The 17356-nt window shown below is 46.7% G+C and overlaps 1 protein-coding gene across 1 annotated transcript in view; it reads right to left on the reverse strand.

The window, feature by feature from the left end:
* Positions 1 to 14464, reverse strand: part of LOC147731339 (dispanin subfamily A member 2b-like) — a 32667-nt gene extending 18203 nt beyond the window's left edge. The window contains exon 1 of the mRNA XM_086956390.1: positions 14037 to 14464. Within this exon, the coding sequence (XP_086812516.1) occupies positions 14037 to 14264 (228 nt within the window). The 5' untranslated portion in view covers positions 14265 to 14464. The remainder of the gene's footprint in view (positions 1 to 14036) is intronic.
* Positions 14465 to 17356: the final 2892 nt, after the last annotated feature.

The raw sequence follows: 17356 nt of genomic DNA on the forward strand, positions 1-17356 counted from the left end.
CAGCAGGGGGCTAGACTGACAAAACAGAGGGGAAGGAGGAAAGAGGTGAGAAAGGTGAGGACAAACACCAGAAAAAGCTGCCGTACATGGGTTCGGCTATGCCGCTGGACTCCCATTTAAAGGACAAGATTAAGAACAGGATTTGGAAGCATGAATAAGTAGACGTGTTCAAGCTGTTGCATATGGAGGTGCAGGCAAGGGATTGTTCTAAGGAGGAGGAATGGGAACTAACGAGGAGACCCAGGGTGCCGGTGAATATGAAGAATTGGACGTCGGCCTCTCATTTACGAAAGTATTTATCGCGAAAAGCACTTGGACAGGGTCATACCCCTCTTGAAGTAGGATATTATAAGGAAAGCTCAGTTGCAATTCAGGGGGTTTGCCCAGTTGAGTTACGATGAGGAGTTCCGGGCCAGGGTTAGCATGAACCCTGACAAGCGGTGGGGGGAAATCGATCAGGAGCTGTGGATGCAGTGGATGGCTTAGATGCTCTCGTCGGCGTCCACACACACGGCCATCAATTTGCCGGTTACTTACCGGTCCTTTCCGCCACGGCCCACCCAGTCTGGGGCAGGAGGGTCTGCCGCACCTGCAGGAAGCGCCAGTCAGCAAGCTAAGCCAGGCACCAGCACAACAGGTACGTGCTGGAGCTACATTAGGGATATTGCTCTCGGTACCCCTGCAAGTTCAAACATGAGTGCTCCAAGTGTGGAGGGTGACATGCCCTCACACAATGCTTTACCTTGGTCACGCCTTCAGAGCAGTGGCGAAATGCGAGGGGAAGGGGACAGACTAGACAGAAGGGCGCCTTCACCGGTTAGAGTGGAGGCGATGGCCCTGTGGCTCTTGTGTTACTCGGACAGGGAGGCGGCTTTGAAGTTGCAGTGGGGTTTCACAGAGGGTTTTCGAGTGAGCTATCAGGGACCGAGGGTGTGGAGATGGGCGGACAATCTGAAATCAGCCAAAGAATTGCCAGTGTGGTGGCGGCCAAACTACAGAAGGAGATGAAGGAAGGATATCAGGTCTGTTTGCGGACTGGCCCCTTGACGATTTGGTCATCTCCTCATTGGGAGTCGTGCCAAAGAAGGAGGAGGGTGAGTTTTGCATGATACATCACCTCTCGTGGTCGGAGGGACAGTCTGTGAACAATTTCATCGCAGAAGCAGACTCGAGGGTGCTCTACGCGTCAGTAGATGATGCGATCTGCTTAGTGAGGCTGTATGGGCAGGGGGCAGAACTGGCAAAGTGTGATGTTAAATCTGCGTTCCGCCTCCTGCCGATACACCCTGCGGATTTCTCTCTGCTGGGGATGCAGTTTGCAGGGGGCCATTTATGTGGACATGGTTTTGCCCATGGGGTGTGCTATTTCCTGCATGCTGTTTGAGATGTTTAGCACATTTTTGCTGTGGGATTTTAGACAGATCAGTGGGCATCGAGATGTGACTCACTATCTGGACTAATTCCTCTTTCTGGGGAAGGCTCAATCTGGAGACTGCGGCAGGGCCCTGTCGCAGTTTCAGGAGATGGCACAAGCAGTTCGGTGTACCCTTGGCGCCTGAGAAAACAGCTGGACCCAGCTGTTTGATGTTCATGGGAATTGAACTGGACTCCATTCAATGGATAGCTCTGCTCCCTGAGGCGAAGGTATCAGAAATACAAGCATGCCTCTTGTGGGCAATTGGAGAGAAGAGGTTAGCGTTGAGGGCTGTGCAACAACTGTTGGGTTTTCTGAACTTCGCATGCCGGGTGGTGAGAGCTGGACGGACATTCTGCACACGGCTCGGCATGGTCCTGTCATGGGCAGTCTTACCGCATCACAGGGTCCGGATTTCCATGGTGGTTCAGGCTGACTTGAGGACATGGCTGACGTTCTTGACTGATTTCAACGGGGTGTCACTGGACTTTGCGGACAAAAGGATGGTTTGGCAAATTCAAATTTACTCTGACCCAGCCGGGGCTGCAGGTTTTGGCATCTTTTGGGATGGCAGATGGTGCGCTGAGGAATGGCTGGCCCATTGGGTGAAACAGGGGAGGAGCATTGCGTTTCTAGAGTTTTTTCCCCTAGTTGGTGGCGCTGGAGGTGTGGGGGTCGGAATTTCAGAACAGGTCAGTGTTGTTCCATGCGGACAATATGACTGTGGTCGAGTTGGTCAACCAGCAGAGGGTAAGAGATCTGAGAGTGCTGCGATTGTTGACGAGTTTCATGTTGAAATGTCTGAGTTTGAATGGGGTTTTTCGAGCCAAGCATGTCCCTGGGGCGCATAATGACATTGCGGATGCTTTGTCTCCTTCGCAGTGGCAGCGGTTCCGGAGACTGGCACCTGGAGCGTATCAGTTCAAAACCAGGCTGCCGGCCGGCATCTGGGCCTTGCGGGAGTGAGGGTGTTAGGCCTGGTGGAAAAATCTATAGCCGATTCCACAAGACGGACCTACAGGCTGGCGTAGGCAGAGTTTGGAGCCTTTATGGGATGGCGAAGGGATGCATACTTTGGAGATCGTTTGTCGGTTGAACAAGGGGTGTTGCAGTTTGTATTGCATTGCATTGACAAAGGGCTGTCTTCCGCGACCATTGTGGGAAAGTTGGCAGGGCTGTCTTTTTACTATAGCTTGTTTTTTGGGTTAGACCCTACAAAAGATGTGATTATAGGTAGGGTACTCAGAGGTTGGGGTAGGGAGAAGAGGCGTTGAGGGAGGCTATTTCTTTTGATTTGTTGGTCAGTTTGATTGAGGTTGTGCCGAGTCTTGTTATGACGTTTTTGAGGTTCGAATTTTCCGTTTATGTATGATATGGAAGTTTGTTGGCCCATTTCGAGTCTCCGAGTTGCTGGGGACTAAGTTGAGGTGTGGCAGAAAGTGCGAGGAGGTCAGATTGGATGCGGGTCGCCTGGGGATTTGGTTGGGGCAGTCTAAAACTGATCAGTTGGGGAGGGGAAAGGGGGTGCGGTTGTGTGAGAATGGTTGTGGGGGGGGGGGTGCCCTGTGGCTGAATGGAGGGACTTTCTGCGGACCACGAGGGCCACAGGAGAAATTTTTTGTCATGTGTCTTGGGCTAAGGTCACGGCGGCACAGCTGTTGGTGGTTTTGCGCATGGCATTGGCCCGACTGGGAGTGAGTCCAGTGGGCTTTGGGACGCATTCTTCCGTATTGGGCGGCGACGGCGGCAGCGCGGCTGGGTTGGTGCTGGGAAAGGAATCAGCAGATTGGCAGGTGGAGGTCTCGATGTTGTAAGTGTTATGTCCAGAAATAAGGACTTGGAGCTGGAGTGTGTAGCTCACCCTGGACTATGACTGTAAGAACCCCTACTCTTTAGGGCTGACGGTGTACATCTTTCGACTATGGGGAACGCTTATTACATGATGGAGATGAGAGATGTGGTCAGCAAGTTGTGGAACGAGGCGATACGGTGTCACAGGAATGCTTGAGTGAAGTGGGGGTGAAAGATTCATTGTGGTTTCGGGAGGGGGGGCAGGTAACCGTCGGGGGGTGGAGAGTTTACAAAGGCCACCCACCCACCCCACAGCTATTAGGGTTCTGGGCTAGGGTTGGCAGAGCGTGCCAGTTTAGGACGGGCTGCAGTGTTGGCGGTACTTGGGAGGGGTGGGGGAGTCACTAGCGGGCGCACCCATCCCTCGTGGGGAGGAAGAGTGAATGATGAAGGGGGACTAGAAACATAAGTGTAATGCCAGGTGCCACCGTGGAGGATGCTAAGAGAGAGCTGAAGTAATGGATGAAGAACGGAATGGGTCATGGAGTGGAAAGTGAGTCTGGAGTGTATGGAGGTGGAGTTGATGTTGGGGGTGAGGTAATTCAGTTTTTACTCCATTTTGTATTCCGTCGCAATTTTGTGTTGCCCTCAGTCAGGCAGCTTGGCAAACCAAGTGTTTTTGCCCTTTGTACTGCTATGTGTCAAATAACCCCCCTTCCTTGTTGTGAATTCAATTTCAGGAACTAGCCAAACTAACTAATCCTTGTCTAGACTGACTAATCCTTGTCCCAACTATCTGTTGGCCTTCAGTATTCTTTCCCTGCCCTATCTTATCTGTTGGCCTTCGGTATTCTTTCCCTGCATTATCCTATTTCTCAAGTTGTCCTTAGAAGCACACAAACACGTCCTGCCATTACTGATTGACCTATAGGTGCTGTCATTGATTGACTTATGGGGTTGGGCAAAAACACGACTCAAGGGGGACTGGTTACATGATGCCTTGTTTTGAATATTTTCCTATTGGCTAATATTTGGTGCATGGGGAGTGTTTTTCTTTTGTGGGTGTATATGGTTATAAAAGACTGTGAGCCACGGAGTGAAGTGGCAGTCTCCTGAGAACCTACCATTGGTGTACTTCTGGGACAACTGTGCACAGCTGCAGCTAATAAATTTGGTTTTCTACGCTAACAGAGTATTCCGTGTCTCTGTACTACAAGGCAGGTGAACTCAGATTCCAGGCGTGCCCTGCGCCGCCATGCCCTTCTAGGCCCGGTTCTTCAACTGGCAGCCCAATGTGGGGCGGCTTCAGAGGTAGCGGTCGAGCCCGAGGGTCGTGAGGAGCCCCGCAAGGAAATTCTGGAGGAAGCGCACCACATGATTGACCCCTGCATGTCGAAAGTGGACCGAAGGTCTTTGCAGCGCGACTTCTCCTTTCCAACGGCTGCTGGTGACTGCTGCCCTGACTGCCGCCCTGCCTTGGTCCCTTTGGTGATGACTGGTATTGCGAGACATTAGACGGACCTCTGTTGGCGTAAGAGAACATTTGGTTAAGTAATAATGGGTAGCTCGCTTCTTTGTTTTTGATTTTTGATTCGGCTCTTGCAAAAGCCGAAGCCGAGGGGTGAGTACATTTGTGCTGTGTTGATTGATTAACACCTTGATGTTTGTAAAGAGGCCAGTGAAATAACGATGCCTGGTTTCAGTAAGTTTAGAAGATGGTGTTGTTGTTGTTGTTTTGATAGGGATTCCTGACTGGAGGACTCTTGTCCAATTCCTCCGGCTGGAACTCCCACCTATGAGCTTTATTCTAAACATGGTGTAGGCCCCATCACCTTTAATGAAGTGTGGGTCCGTTATATGAGAAAAGATGGTGTTTTGCAGTGGCCACAGAATGGTAGTTTTGAGCCTGATATATTAGATAATTTGGAAACTACATTGTTTAAGAGAAAAGCCCGGCCAGCTATGTTTGACTCCTTTCGCCTTTGGCGCAAGGAAGCCAAACAGAAAGAAATTAGACAAATGAAAAAAGATAGGAAGGAAAAGGGCATGACTGTTATACGGGCTGCCCAGCAGTTTAAAGATAATGAAACTGATTATGCGATTGAGGTTTCAGATAGACAACATCGAATGGCAGTAGATAAGTGTTATCCGGTGCTGCCAACTCCCCCTGCAAACAAGGATGTTGACCCCGAAAAGGATCCATTAATGTCCCACCTGTTGCGATTGCCCCCGCCTTATGCACAGGGTGCTAATGCACCCCTACTATTGCCAACCGCTCAGCCACTTGTTGTTCCCCAGCCGGTCCCTGCACCTCTGCCACAGCCCCTTCCGGTAATGCCAATCCCGCCACCTCCTTTGCCTCAGACGCCTTTGCCTCAGACTCCCTTTATTCCTGTCGCCCCCTCTTCTGCCCCGCCTAATACCTTGTCCCCTGTCATTATGTTGAATTCCCCCTCAGTTCGTAAGCGGATGGTTGACACGGTTTCTGGCCTTTTGTCCCCTTTCTTTGGGTCGTTAAACAGGACTCCTGTTCTTCCTCGTAGGCAGACCCGTAGTCAGCTCCCAGGTCCCGAAGAGCGAGATGCGTTAGATCTCCTTGCCCGCAAGTGGATCATGAATGGTCCTCAGTATGGTATACAAGATATCATGGACACTTTCCAGCAGTGGGATGCGCCAACGCAAAGACATGTTTTTGATACCATGTGTGTCATTCTTGGACAAGAGTGGGAGGACATGGGATTAGGATTAGCTCCCCAGGGTCTGCTAGATGTTCAGGCTCACTTTAACAAAGGGATAATTGTGGGCGCGGAGGTTGAGGATGCTATAAGGACGCTTGTCACCTTTAGAACAATGTTCGCTTACCGGTCTTTGCCTGAACACGATTCTTCTGTCCGAAGGAAACTAAAACACTATCCTATGAGAGAGGTTCCCCCGGTGTGGAGAGATGCGGTTGCAGCCCAGGGCGCTAATCCCCCTATACACGCTCACTTCCAACGTGTATGGGTACATGTTCCTTGGAAAAGATCTGAGGTTCTGGCCCTCAAACAATCCTTACCAGACCCCCGTAAAAATCCTGCTGGTTATTACAAAGAGCTGTCCCAGACTGTTGATGCATGCATTATGAATTTAGCCGATATAGACATGTTGATGGGAAATGTGGTCCCACAACCATTATGGGCTAGGATTCGGAAAGAAGACCATGCTCAAGAATTGGGGGGTGATTGGGCTGCTATTCTTGCCGCAGATGGACTCCAAGTGGGTGGTGCTAAACCTGATGCTTTAATTGTAGACCTTCCCGCTAGGATCATTGCTTTGATGAAAACTATGATGCCCCCTCTGCGAGTTAATTGGGATAAGTTAGCTGCCTGTAAGCAAAAGAAAGATGAAAGCGTTACCGACTTCTTTACTCGATTTAAGGAGACGTTTCTTGATCACAGCGATCAGGATATGAGCACGGAAGGTGGCCAACGATTATTTGTAGATAAATTTGTGTTTAATTTGCTCCCCGAACTTTCCAATAAACTGAAGGATTCTGAAAGTTCATCGGCAGTTTCTTCTTCTGCTCAGATATTGGCTACTGCTCAGTATTAGGAAAATAGGTATAAAGAGGAAAAGGACAGACTTGATTAAAAAACTAAGGAATTAAAAATTAAAGTTCTTTTGAAACAGGCTTATCTCCCTCGTCTTGGTCAGCACCAGTTCCAGACGCTTCTCCAATTCCAGAAGCTGTTACAAAAACCTGAGCCCTTTGTTCCCCGGCCCCCATTGGGTCCAAATCAATGCGCTTATTGTAAGGAGGAAGGTCACTTCAAGAATAGTTGTCCGGTTTTGTTGCAGCGTGCTGGTAGTATGCCTGGGCCGCGAGGCCGAGGTGGCTACCAGTCAACACCTAGGGGTAGGGGGCGAGGTACATCATCTCAAGACCAGCGTTCCTTTCCCCTCAAAACTCCATGAATTATTTTGATCAGCAGAATGCTCAGTCTTCCCATTATTACAATGATGATTATTATACCGAGGAGAGTCAAGGTTTTCATACTAGCTAGGACAGCCATAGACAAAGTGAGGGAGTCATATCAGTTCCAGTGGACCAAAATGGGCCTTATATTGAACTCATTGCACTAGGTGTTTCAGAGCCATTTCTATTGGACACTGGTGCAACAAAGAGTTCTATCATCCACTCTAAACTCCCTGGGGCACCTTTGTCTGGCTTAACAAATGTTTCTGAAGGATTTTCTGGCGCCCCAGTTCATAACCCAGCTTCTTGTCCTCTGCCCATCTCAATAGGTCCTTATGATTTAGAGGCTCCGCTTATTTTAACAACTGGTTGTGCTGAAAATTTGTTAGGTCTGGACTTATTAAAAAGACTGTACGCAACATTGCATTGTTCCCCTTCTGGTGTAAGCCTCACTTTAGGTAATAAATTGATTTCCCCGGCGTATTTGTCTAAAGACCAACTTCCCCCTGAATTGCGCTCTCTTCCTGCCACCCTCTGGGCTACAGGCCCCAATGATGTTGGTTTTCTGCAGATCCCGCCCTACATCGTCACCCTCAAATCTAATGTTAAGTTACCCCGCATTCCCCAGTATAAGATTTCCAGTGATGGTGAAAGAGCTCTATTGGCTATTTTTTATGATTTGGTTCAGAAAGACGTGGTTGAGGAGACAAGGGGAAATGTATGCTATAGTCCGGTTTTACCTGTTCTTAAACGTACTGACTCTTCTCAGCCACCCGTTTATCGTTTTGTGATTGACCTCCGGGAGGTCTACAAGATTGTTGTACCCCAATTCCCTGTTGTTCCAGATATTACTGCCCTATTGGCTGCTTGGTTTTCTGTTATTGACCTCAAGAATGCTTTCTTCAGCATTCCCATTGCTGAGGAAAGTAGGGATATTTTCGGCATCTCTTTAGGAGGCCGAAGCTTCCGGTTCAAGCGTGCTCCTCAAGGCTATTGTGAGTCCCTCCATTTATAGTCAAGCTTTGAAAACTCAGCTCGATGCTTTCACTTTGCCTCCAGGTGCCACCCTTATTCAATAAGTAGATGATCTGTTGGTTGCTGCTGATTCTGAGGATATTTGTAAACAGGTTACTATTTCATTGTTACGTCACTTGTCTGACCTTCATCACAAGGTTTCACCCTCTAAATTACAATATTGTCGCCAAGAGGTTACCTACTTAGGTCATCTCTTGTCGAAGGAGGGGGTCGGGGATTGACCCCAGAACGTATCCAAGCAATTGCTCAAATGTCTGTACCATGTACACAAAGGGAGGTGCGTGCCTTTTTCGGCATTACCTCTTATTGTAGGCAGTGGATTCCAAATCTTTCTTTGCTAGCAAAACCTCTGTTGGCACTCACTCTCAAAGATACATCCCAACCTCTCCCTTGGACTGCGGAATGTCAGGAAAGTTTCACTGACTTACGCACTTCTTTATGCTCTGCTCCTATGTTAGGTACTCCTGATTACAGTAAGCCTTTCACACTCTACGTTCACGAGAGAGAAGGTTGCGCATTGTCAGTTTTAACGCAACAATTTGGAGACAAGCAGCGCCTATGTGCCTATTTTTCGGCCACATTAGACCCAGTGGCCAAGGCGTTACCTAGTTGTCTGAAAGCCACAGCAGCAGCAGCAGTTTCCATTTGCCAGTCTGCTGGATTGGTATTGGATAATACTCTGATTGTTATGGTACCACATGCAGTAGATTCCCTCTTAAATAGAACAAAGACTCAGCACCTTAAGAGTGCCCGCTTGTCAGGGTACGAGCTGACGCTTTTGGCCAGCCACATACATATCAAACTATGCGATACCCTAAACCCAGCCACGCTGTTACCGATCCCACTAGAAACAGGTACTCAGAAACAGCATGATTGTTTCCTCCGTACAGAGGAGGAGACAAAAGGTAGAGTCGATCTAAAGGACACTCCACTCCTGGACCCGGATGGGATCCTATGGGTGGATGGTTCTTGTTTCAAGCTCCCCAATGGTGAGACGACTTCGGCCTATGCAGTCACTACTTTGTACACAATTGTGGAAACAGCACGCATTAGGCACAATTCAGCCCAGGCAGCTGAATTGATAGCTCTGACTAGAGCTTGTGTATTGGCTGAAGGAAAAAGAGTGAATGTGTACACTGATAGCCAGTATGCGTTTGGAGTGGCCCACAGTTTTGGCCGTCTGTGTATATACATACACACACACACACACATTTTACATTATCAACCCAACCCCTAAATTCTTCCCCACCTAAACAGACCCTTGCCACACAGGATTTCCCTCATTTCCCGGCCCAAGGGGAAACACAGGACAGCAGGGGCGGCACTACCATGTCTACGTTTCACGTTTCACCCGGTTAGCCTAGAGGAATCCCGGACAGCTATCTTAGCAATCAAATCAGGCTCCCCTTTTGATCCCTGTCTGCCTCTTGTCCTTCATACAATGGTGGATATTGTAAATCCCACAATTAATAGCATTATAAATTCCTCACTTCATCAAGGTTCAGTCCCGGAGGAATGGAAACTAGTAGCAGTAAAACTTACAGAAAAAACAGATACCAGACCCAACAACTTTGACAAATCTACGACCCATCTCCCTGCTCCCGACGCTTTGCAAATTAACTGAGAAAGCCGTGAATAAGCAGCTCACTGGTTTTTTGGAGGATAACAACATCTGGCACCCCAACCAAGCAGGTTTTAGGGCCCAACACTCTACGGAGTCAGCCCTGATTTTCACCTCTGAAACCCTACGAGCTGCAATGGATCAGGAAAAAAAGCGGTCCTAGTACTCCTGGACCTGTCCGCGGCGTTCGATACGGTCTCACGTTCCATCTTGGTGGACCGTCTAGCCGTGGCCGGGATAGCTGATGATGTACTGGGCTGGATAAAAAGTTTCCTAGCAAATAGGCGACAAGTAGTCACCTTAGGCCATTTCAGGTCAGAAGAAAAACGGCTCAGCTCAGGAGTACCGCAGGGCTCATGCCTGAGCCCGACGCCTTTCAATATATTTATGGCCCCCCTGATTGCTCTTATATCATCCTTTAATATCAACACCATCTCGTATGCGGATGATACGCAGCTCATCCTGGTGATGGATGACGACACCAGTGAGGCTGAAATGAAGCTTAAAGACTGCCTCAAAGCCATTTTCCAATGGATGAGCATCAACCATCTTAAATGCAACTCAGGGAAAACCGAGATCTTGCCATATGGAAAAGGTAACTCGTTTAGCCCCACTTTATGGTGGCCAGAGGACACTACCGTCCCCCCAAACACTGTCACGTCAGTCAGAAATCTAGGGATCAGGTTTGATTCTTCCCTGGCTTTCTAACAACAGGCAGTGGCCGTAGCAGGAACCTGCTTTGGAATCATAAAGGAGCTTAGAAAATTATTTGACCTAATACCACTCCCAGCACGAAAAATGGTTGCAGTAGCACTTATCACATCACGCCTTGACTACTGCAACAGCCTCTATGCAGGGAAAAATAGGACGGTCGGCCACAAGCTGTAAATGGTGCAACATGCAGCGGCAAAACTTGTGCTGAGATGGAACAGAAAGACGTCCGCCACAGCAGCAATGGACGCCCTACACTGGCTGCCGATTCTCAAACGGGTTCTCTTTAAAATCCTCCAGATCACCTTTAGGGCCTTTCATGGAAAGGGACCTAGCTATATCCAGAGTATGTTTAAACACTACACCCCCACACGAAACCTGAGATCTGTAAATGCGAATCTCCTCAACGTCCCCAATTTCAGACTAAAAACCAGAGGAGGAAAGGCTCTGGGAGTCCTGGGCTCAAAAGCCTGGAACAAACTCCCCCTGTCCCTATGCCAAATCACATCAGAAATAGTCTTCAGAAAAACTCTTAAAACATGGATATATGGACTATCTGATGCCTTTTGCAGAAACCTAATCTGAACATATATACCTAAACCCATCTTCAGCGAGGTCTTTGCTACCCCTGCCGAGCCTTTTTAAGCGCCAAGATGCTCCCTGGAGTGAAGGCTGCACTATACAAGCAACCCCTTACATTTACATTACAATAACCTCACCCACTTCTAAACCCTAAAATAGATATGCATCTATTTCTCTATATACATATATATACATATACACTCATATATACAAATACACACATACATATATACACACACATACATAAATACACAAATACGAGAGATATTTAACACACTTACCTGAGAAATACTTACATTTTCCTTGTAAATGCATACGCGTGGTATAGGCATAAGTGTGGCTTCATTTAGCCGGGTAAATAGATGCATGTTTTAAGGCTGTTTTCGGGTACGAACTGTTGCAGAATCAGAACGGCCTGATCTAATAGGACACTGTCCTGAAGATTTTAATGCAGAAGACGCACATTGTATGGCTTCCTAAAGGCGGAGGATATTGAAACATTTCTCAGACACTTTGGCAATTACCAGGAGACTTACTAGCACAGAGATAAAACAAAGATAGTGAGAAAGGAGCCCGGCAGCATAGGCTGCTGTTAACACTGAGCAGCAGCACTGCAGGCACTGACTGAAGAAATCATGCATTTCAAGCTCAGCTGAGTTGTGGGCTGGGCCGAGCGGCAGGCGCCGCCATAGGGATTCTCTGCATGGAAACCATAACCCAAGCCACATGGTGTCCCATGAAGGCCGCCCGGAACTGAATGCAGCAAGCACGTGTGGTGTTAGGTGCACAAACATGCAAGGGGGTGTTAGGAAAATGGTGTGGGTGTGCGGGTACCCTTGCCAAGGCTTTAAATTGACCGGGTCCTGGCGGTACTCCGTCCCCAGAGCTCTAAAAATCAGGTGCTGAGAACGGTCCCTATCGGGCTCTCCACTGCTGCCCTCACCCACAGGGTGAAAAACAAAATCTCACCTCTACAGCAGTGCCACCCTTCACTGATTTTGCAACTCCAAACAGACTCGTCACAGTTCTTTCACAGGCTCGTCATTTCAGAACCTTTCTTTTTCTGCGGGTTTATATAGCCTCGAATTCGACCTGAGGGTATCGGAGCGCTTTACATGAGCACCAGTTCTAATACACATGGACACACATTCAATCATTTCAGAACTTTATTGTTGTTTCAGAACTTTATTGTTTTTTGCGGATCTCGACCTGAAGGTATGGGAGCGCTTTAAATGAGCACCGACCAGTTCTCTTATACAAGGACACACTCATGTTTTGAATCACAGGCTGCAGACTCCATAGGAGCAGCTGCAGAGAGGTGTTTTTGAGCTGACCTAGGAATGGTACCCAGGATCTGGAACTCACTCCCTCCTGAAACCAGGCTCATCTCCTCCATCACACTCTTTAAGAAAGAAGTAAAAGCTATCCTCATGGCTAAATACACTTGAACTATTACCGTGGATTTTTAAAGACTCTGCACCGATCTGTATTATCTGTTCGATCCCTTCGATTATTTGTATTACTTGTATTACTGACTTACTTGACTGTCTATGCTCACACTTACTTGTACTATTTGCATTATTGATTTACCTGTTTTCTATGCTCCCTCATGTACCTACCCCACCCCACTTATTACCTACAACTACTCTATACCTAATGGCCTGTTATTCACTCTCCTGTTTGTATACCCTGCTATGTAAAGCGCTCTGATATCTGCAAAGATCTTGTTCGCGCTATATAAAACTTTCAAAATAAAAATAAATAAAATAGGGACATCTGAAGAAAGGGGCTGTGGAGTGCCACTTATGTTGAAACTACATTCAATCAGTACAGTTAAACCTACTTATTTTTTTATTTGCCAGGAAAGTTGATATTTGTCACTGTCGTTTTGTCAGATTATTATTATTTTTTTTACTTTCTCCTCCAGATGTTACTTCCATTTTAGACAAATGGTCGCCGGTCTGGACGGCCTCCACTTATGACCTTGAAAGGGAAAACAATCTTGTCGCCTTCGGGCTGAAAACCGGTTATGTCACGCCTGTCAAAATCTCATTTGGCCTCAAAAACACAGGTTAAATAAATCCTTTAAGACGGCGATCCCATAAAAGGTAGATGGGGAATTAAAGCTTTAGGGAGGCGATATATGTTTGAAAAGTGGGCGACTACATGAACGCCTATGGAGACATTCTGTTAGTCAGGCTGAACAGAACTTAACAGCAGTTGACAGGTATCTTGTATGGGCACCTACAGAGACAGGCTTTTCAGGGGGTGGGCCACGGCAGGTGCCTCGCGTTCAGTCCTGGGATGTCTCGTGCAGACCCTCGGGCCCCTAGTGGAGCAGATCTCAGAGGCTCGGATCTGGCACCCGAACTCCAAAGCCCTATTGGCTGCCGCGCAGATAAATACAGCGAGACTACCCCGCTCAGTTTCAGTCGGCTGAGCCTCAGTCCTCCTGGTCGCCTCAGCGCTGGGGTGACCGGATTTTGAAAACAGTCTTATTACAAAAACGTTTATTTTGGTACTACCGTCCTGGATTGACCGAGGGCTGCCTATGACTTCGCCGACAGAGCTTACCAAAACAAATGTAAAAGTAGGCAGGACAAATGAATGCTACTTTTAAATACAGTATAATCGGTGTTAATTACATTGCTTTTCCTGTAAGAGTGGACAGCTGACCATGTACTGAAGGACATTCACACAAAGCAGGGTGCACGGAGGGCAAGACGCAGATAGCGTTCACGGTAAACACATAAGGTAAACACAAACGGGCACTAGAATTAAATAGATAGGGGGTGCAGGTTCGAGGCACGGGGTGTTAAATATATTGGGTCAATTTCCCGGACGGGGATTGAAATATCCAGCGACACTTTCAGAGCCACGGACGAGACACCTCTCGATGGGACTGGGAAAACGCGGTGCGGACTCACCTTGACGGAGAAGACTAGCGCCATGAAGCCCAGGCAGCAGAAGTTCATGTAGATGGTGTTGAAGATGGACCAGATGAGGTGGTCCCTGGGCGGGTTTTGGTAGGTGGTCACGTTCACCACGGTGGAGTTGACGGACGACCCCTGGGGGTGCGGGAGGAACCCCACCTCCTCCTCCAGGGGCTCGTACGGGTAGGTGCCGGCCGGCATCTGAAAGTTGCCGTTATGCATGGACTTAGAGGACGGGGTCTGGTCTGCCGCTCTGAAGTTTGTGAACCTCCCACTAAAAGCCGCCCGTGCGTCGGTCGGAGTGCCCAGCGCTGAGGCTCAGGTTAAGGGGAGACGCGGTACACACGCGGCAGGTGAAATCCAACTTCAGAGGAGGGGAGAGGGAGGCGCCTCAACAGACAAGGAAGGAGAAAGCCCAGCACGACAGGTCGAGTGAAGAAAGGGCGTGGCGCGGGTGCTCACGAAACCACTACCACTAAGAGAGTCGGGGTTGCCAGCAGCAGGGTAGGGGAGAGGGAAGGATGGGCGAGTGATTGAGAGCAGCGAAAGGGGCAGTAAAATCGGCCGAGACACTGATTTATCACACCGGTCCATCGGTCACGGCCTGATCGCCCTGGAGCCTAGGCCAGTCCGACCCTCAGTGGGGAATCTGCGATGGGCGATAGGGTGGAAAGAGGAGAAATTGCTGCACTTTAGACGTTAAAGTGAAGAACGGGCTTAGATATTACAGCACTTCCTATTTACTTGGGAGTACCATTTTTGTAATCAAGAAAGCGGCTTTATCTCCTCCAACTGAGTACAAGTTAATGGCAAAATTAGATTGTCTCAATTTTTTTGAAATGTTCCTTCTTTTCTGTCCTCAAATGGCCTGTGAGGTCCAACTCACATTTGTTTTCCTATAATGCTGGGCTGGCATCACCTGCTGTCTCTCTTAGCAGTCTCTTCAGGGAGTTCAATACAAAGCAGAAAGGGAGGTCTCCTCTCAGAACCAATCCAGGGACGAGGAGTGAAGGGAACAGAAGAAAACAAGGAAGTCCCTCTTGTTAACTCAAGAAAAGGGGATAGGACTTGCTTCTATAATGCCACTATAGCTCACGAGATCTTAACAATTGAAGCCACTCATAACAGTTTGTAACAAATTATAAAAATCAACAATTCAAATAAGATATCTTAATCATTTATTAAAAGATTTTTTTACAATGTTAAACATCAGATAACTGTGCCACAAAAAAATATTAAAAAAGAGTGTCAGCATCATGCAAAAATGATGTACATCTCTCAGGTATATACAATACAAAATTTAAAAACAGCAATTTTAAAAAAACAAGTTGTCGACGCAGCGTTTCGGTTCTTAAGTTGACACCTTCATCAGGACAGGGTTCTATGCAATAGAGAAACAACAAATTAACACCACATATTTCTTTTACAGTTCACAAACTTCGTATATCTACCAACCCATTGCTATTTTTTGCAGCTTATCTAGTTCTTAATTACCATCATCTGTTATTATAGCAAAGGGGCAATTTTCTCTCAAATATATTTCGTTTCTTATGAGCAGATAGTTTTTTTTAGGACATCTTTAGGACAACAATCAAAAAACAAAGTGACACAAACAACCGTGGCTACTAGATCTCATGAGCTACATGGACAGGTCTCATAGTGGGTGCTCCATGAAACATTAGGTATCTAATGGCAATGCAAGAGAGGAAATAATTTAAGTCTATTCTAACTGCCGAGATGAATATGCAGCTAAAGGTGTTCTATGAACTTACTTTTTATTAAAAAAACGGACTCGAGTTGTCTTCCTCTAGTTTAATTTGAAGGAGACAATTCTTGGTTCATGGCAGAACATCACATGAAATTCAAATGAATTATGACAGTTGAAAAAAGGGGTCTCCTTATATCTGAAAACACATAAGACCTTCCATTAGAAAAATAGGTGCACATTTCAGTTTGATGCCAGTATGTGTGCATGACCCATTATGTAAGAGAATTACCTTAATACTTTAAAGGAGTTTTCATTCAATGGAGGAAAAAGGAGCCACCGGTATAAAGGACAGTTTTTTTCAAAGGCTACCTTTGGGGAATTAAAAAAACAGGGAATTCGAATTAGGTCCCTAGGTAGTATAGTACTATAAAGATTTACCACTTCAACAATCAATTGTAAAACTCACCCCTTTCAATGAGGTACCAACGAGAAATGAAGCACGTGACTGGATGGCGTCAGGCTATTTTCGTTTTGGAGGGATTAATTCCTTATCAGTATTCTTGTTTTTTTTTTCACATTCACCACCCTAAAAACATATGCAGTAATGAGGCGTTTATCTATCAGCCGCTACATTCGAGTATTTAAATCATTAACAGAATCTATGGTCAACTATCTGGATCTATGGTCAGTTTGTCATTCTCTATGCTGAATGAAATTAGTGTTATAAAATTATTAAAAAGAAACCGGTCCTAACCTAACAATATCGGGGTTCTTTTAAATCACGGTGTTTATGCGTGTGTGATCGCTTATATCAGAGATACGCTATTAGTTATTTAAATTTGGGGTTTTGATTCAACATTCTTAGTCCATTATTAAGCACATCTTCGTGCTTCCTTTATTAAATTACTCGTCGGTGTGGATAGTCTAACTGCCTAAATTTAAAGTGCAAATACTGGGTGCAATACTACCCACTATTGAAAATAAGCTGTTATCAGTTTGTCGGGCCATCAGTCAGGACGGCACCCTTCCCTCCTTAAATACAGCGGGAAATAATCTACGGTATCTAATTTCTCTTGACAGCGGTTCACGCTTACCTTGCGTCCGGGATTCGGCCTCCTTGCTCCTTTTTACCTCCAGAATCATCGGGTTGTCGTTCCCTATGCGAGCACCTATGTTTATTTAAAGGGTAAAATTTCGCGCCATAATCTACAAGCCTCGCGGGATCATGAATATTATTTACGTGTCATTGGGTGCGACGTCATTTAATGGACTACTGGAGTAGTTTTTTATTAAATGTGACCATTTTTTTATTGCAATGCGTCCTTTTTGAGGTCCTACACTGGTAGTTTGTTATTAGTTCCAGTTTTCTTCTGTTAAATTATATACTTGTCGTTATACGTGTTATTCGATACGACGACGTATATTGGACTACCGGAGTAGTTCTTTGACAAATGTGTCCTTTTTTTATTGCAATGCGACCTTTTTGCGGAACTACAATGGTAGTTTGTTTGTTAGTTCCAGCATTATTCTGATTAAAAAAATGTGACTATGTTTAGTGGACTACTGGGGTAGTTTCTCAATCTAATGCGACTTTTTATTCCGACTT

The sequence above is a fragment of the Lissotriton vulgaris genome, chromosome 2_1 (genome assembly GCF_964263255.1).
Source record: "Lissotriton vulgaris chromosome 2_1, aLisVul1.2, whole genome shotgun sequence".
Classification (NCBI taxonomy): domain Eukaryota; kingdom Metazoa; phylum Chordata; class Amphibia; order Caudata; family Salamandridae; genus Lissotriton; species Lissotriton vulgaris.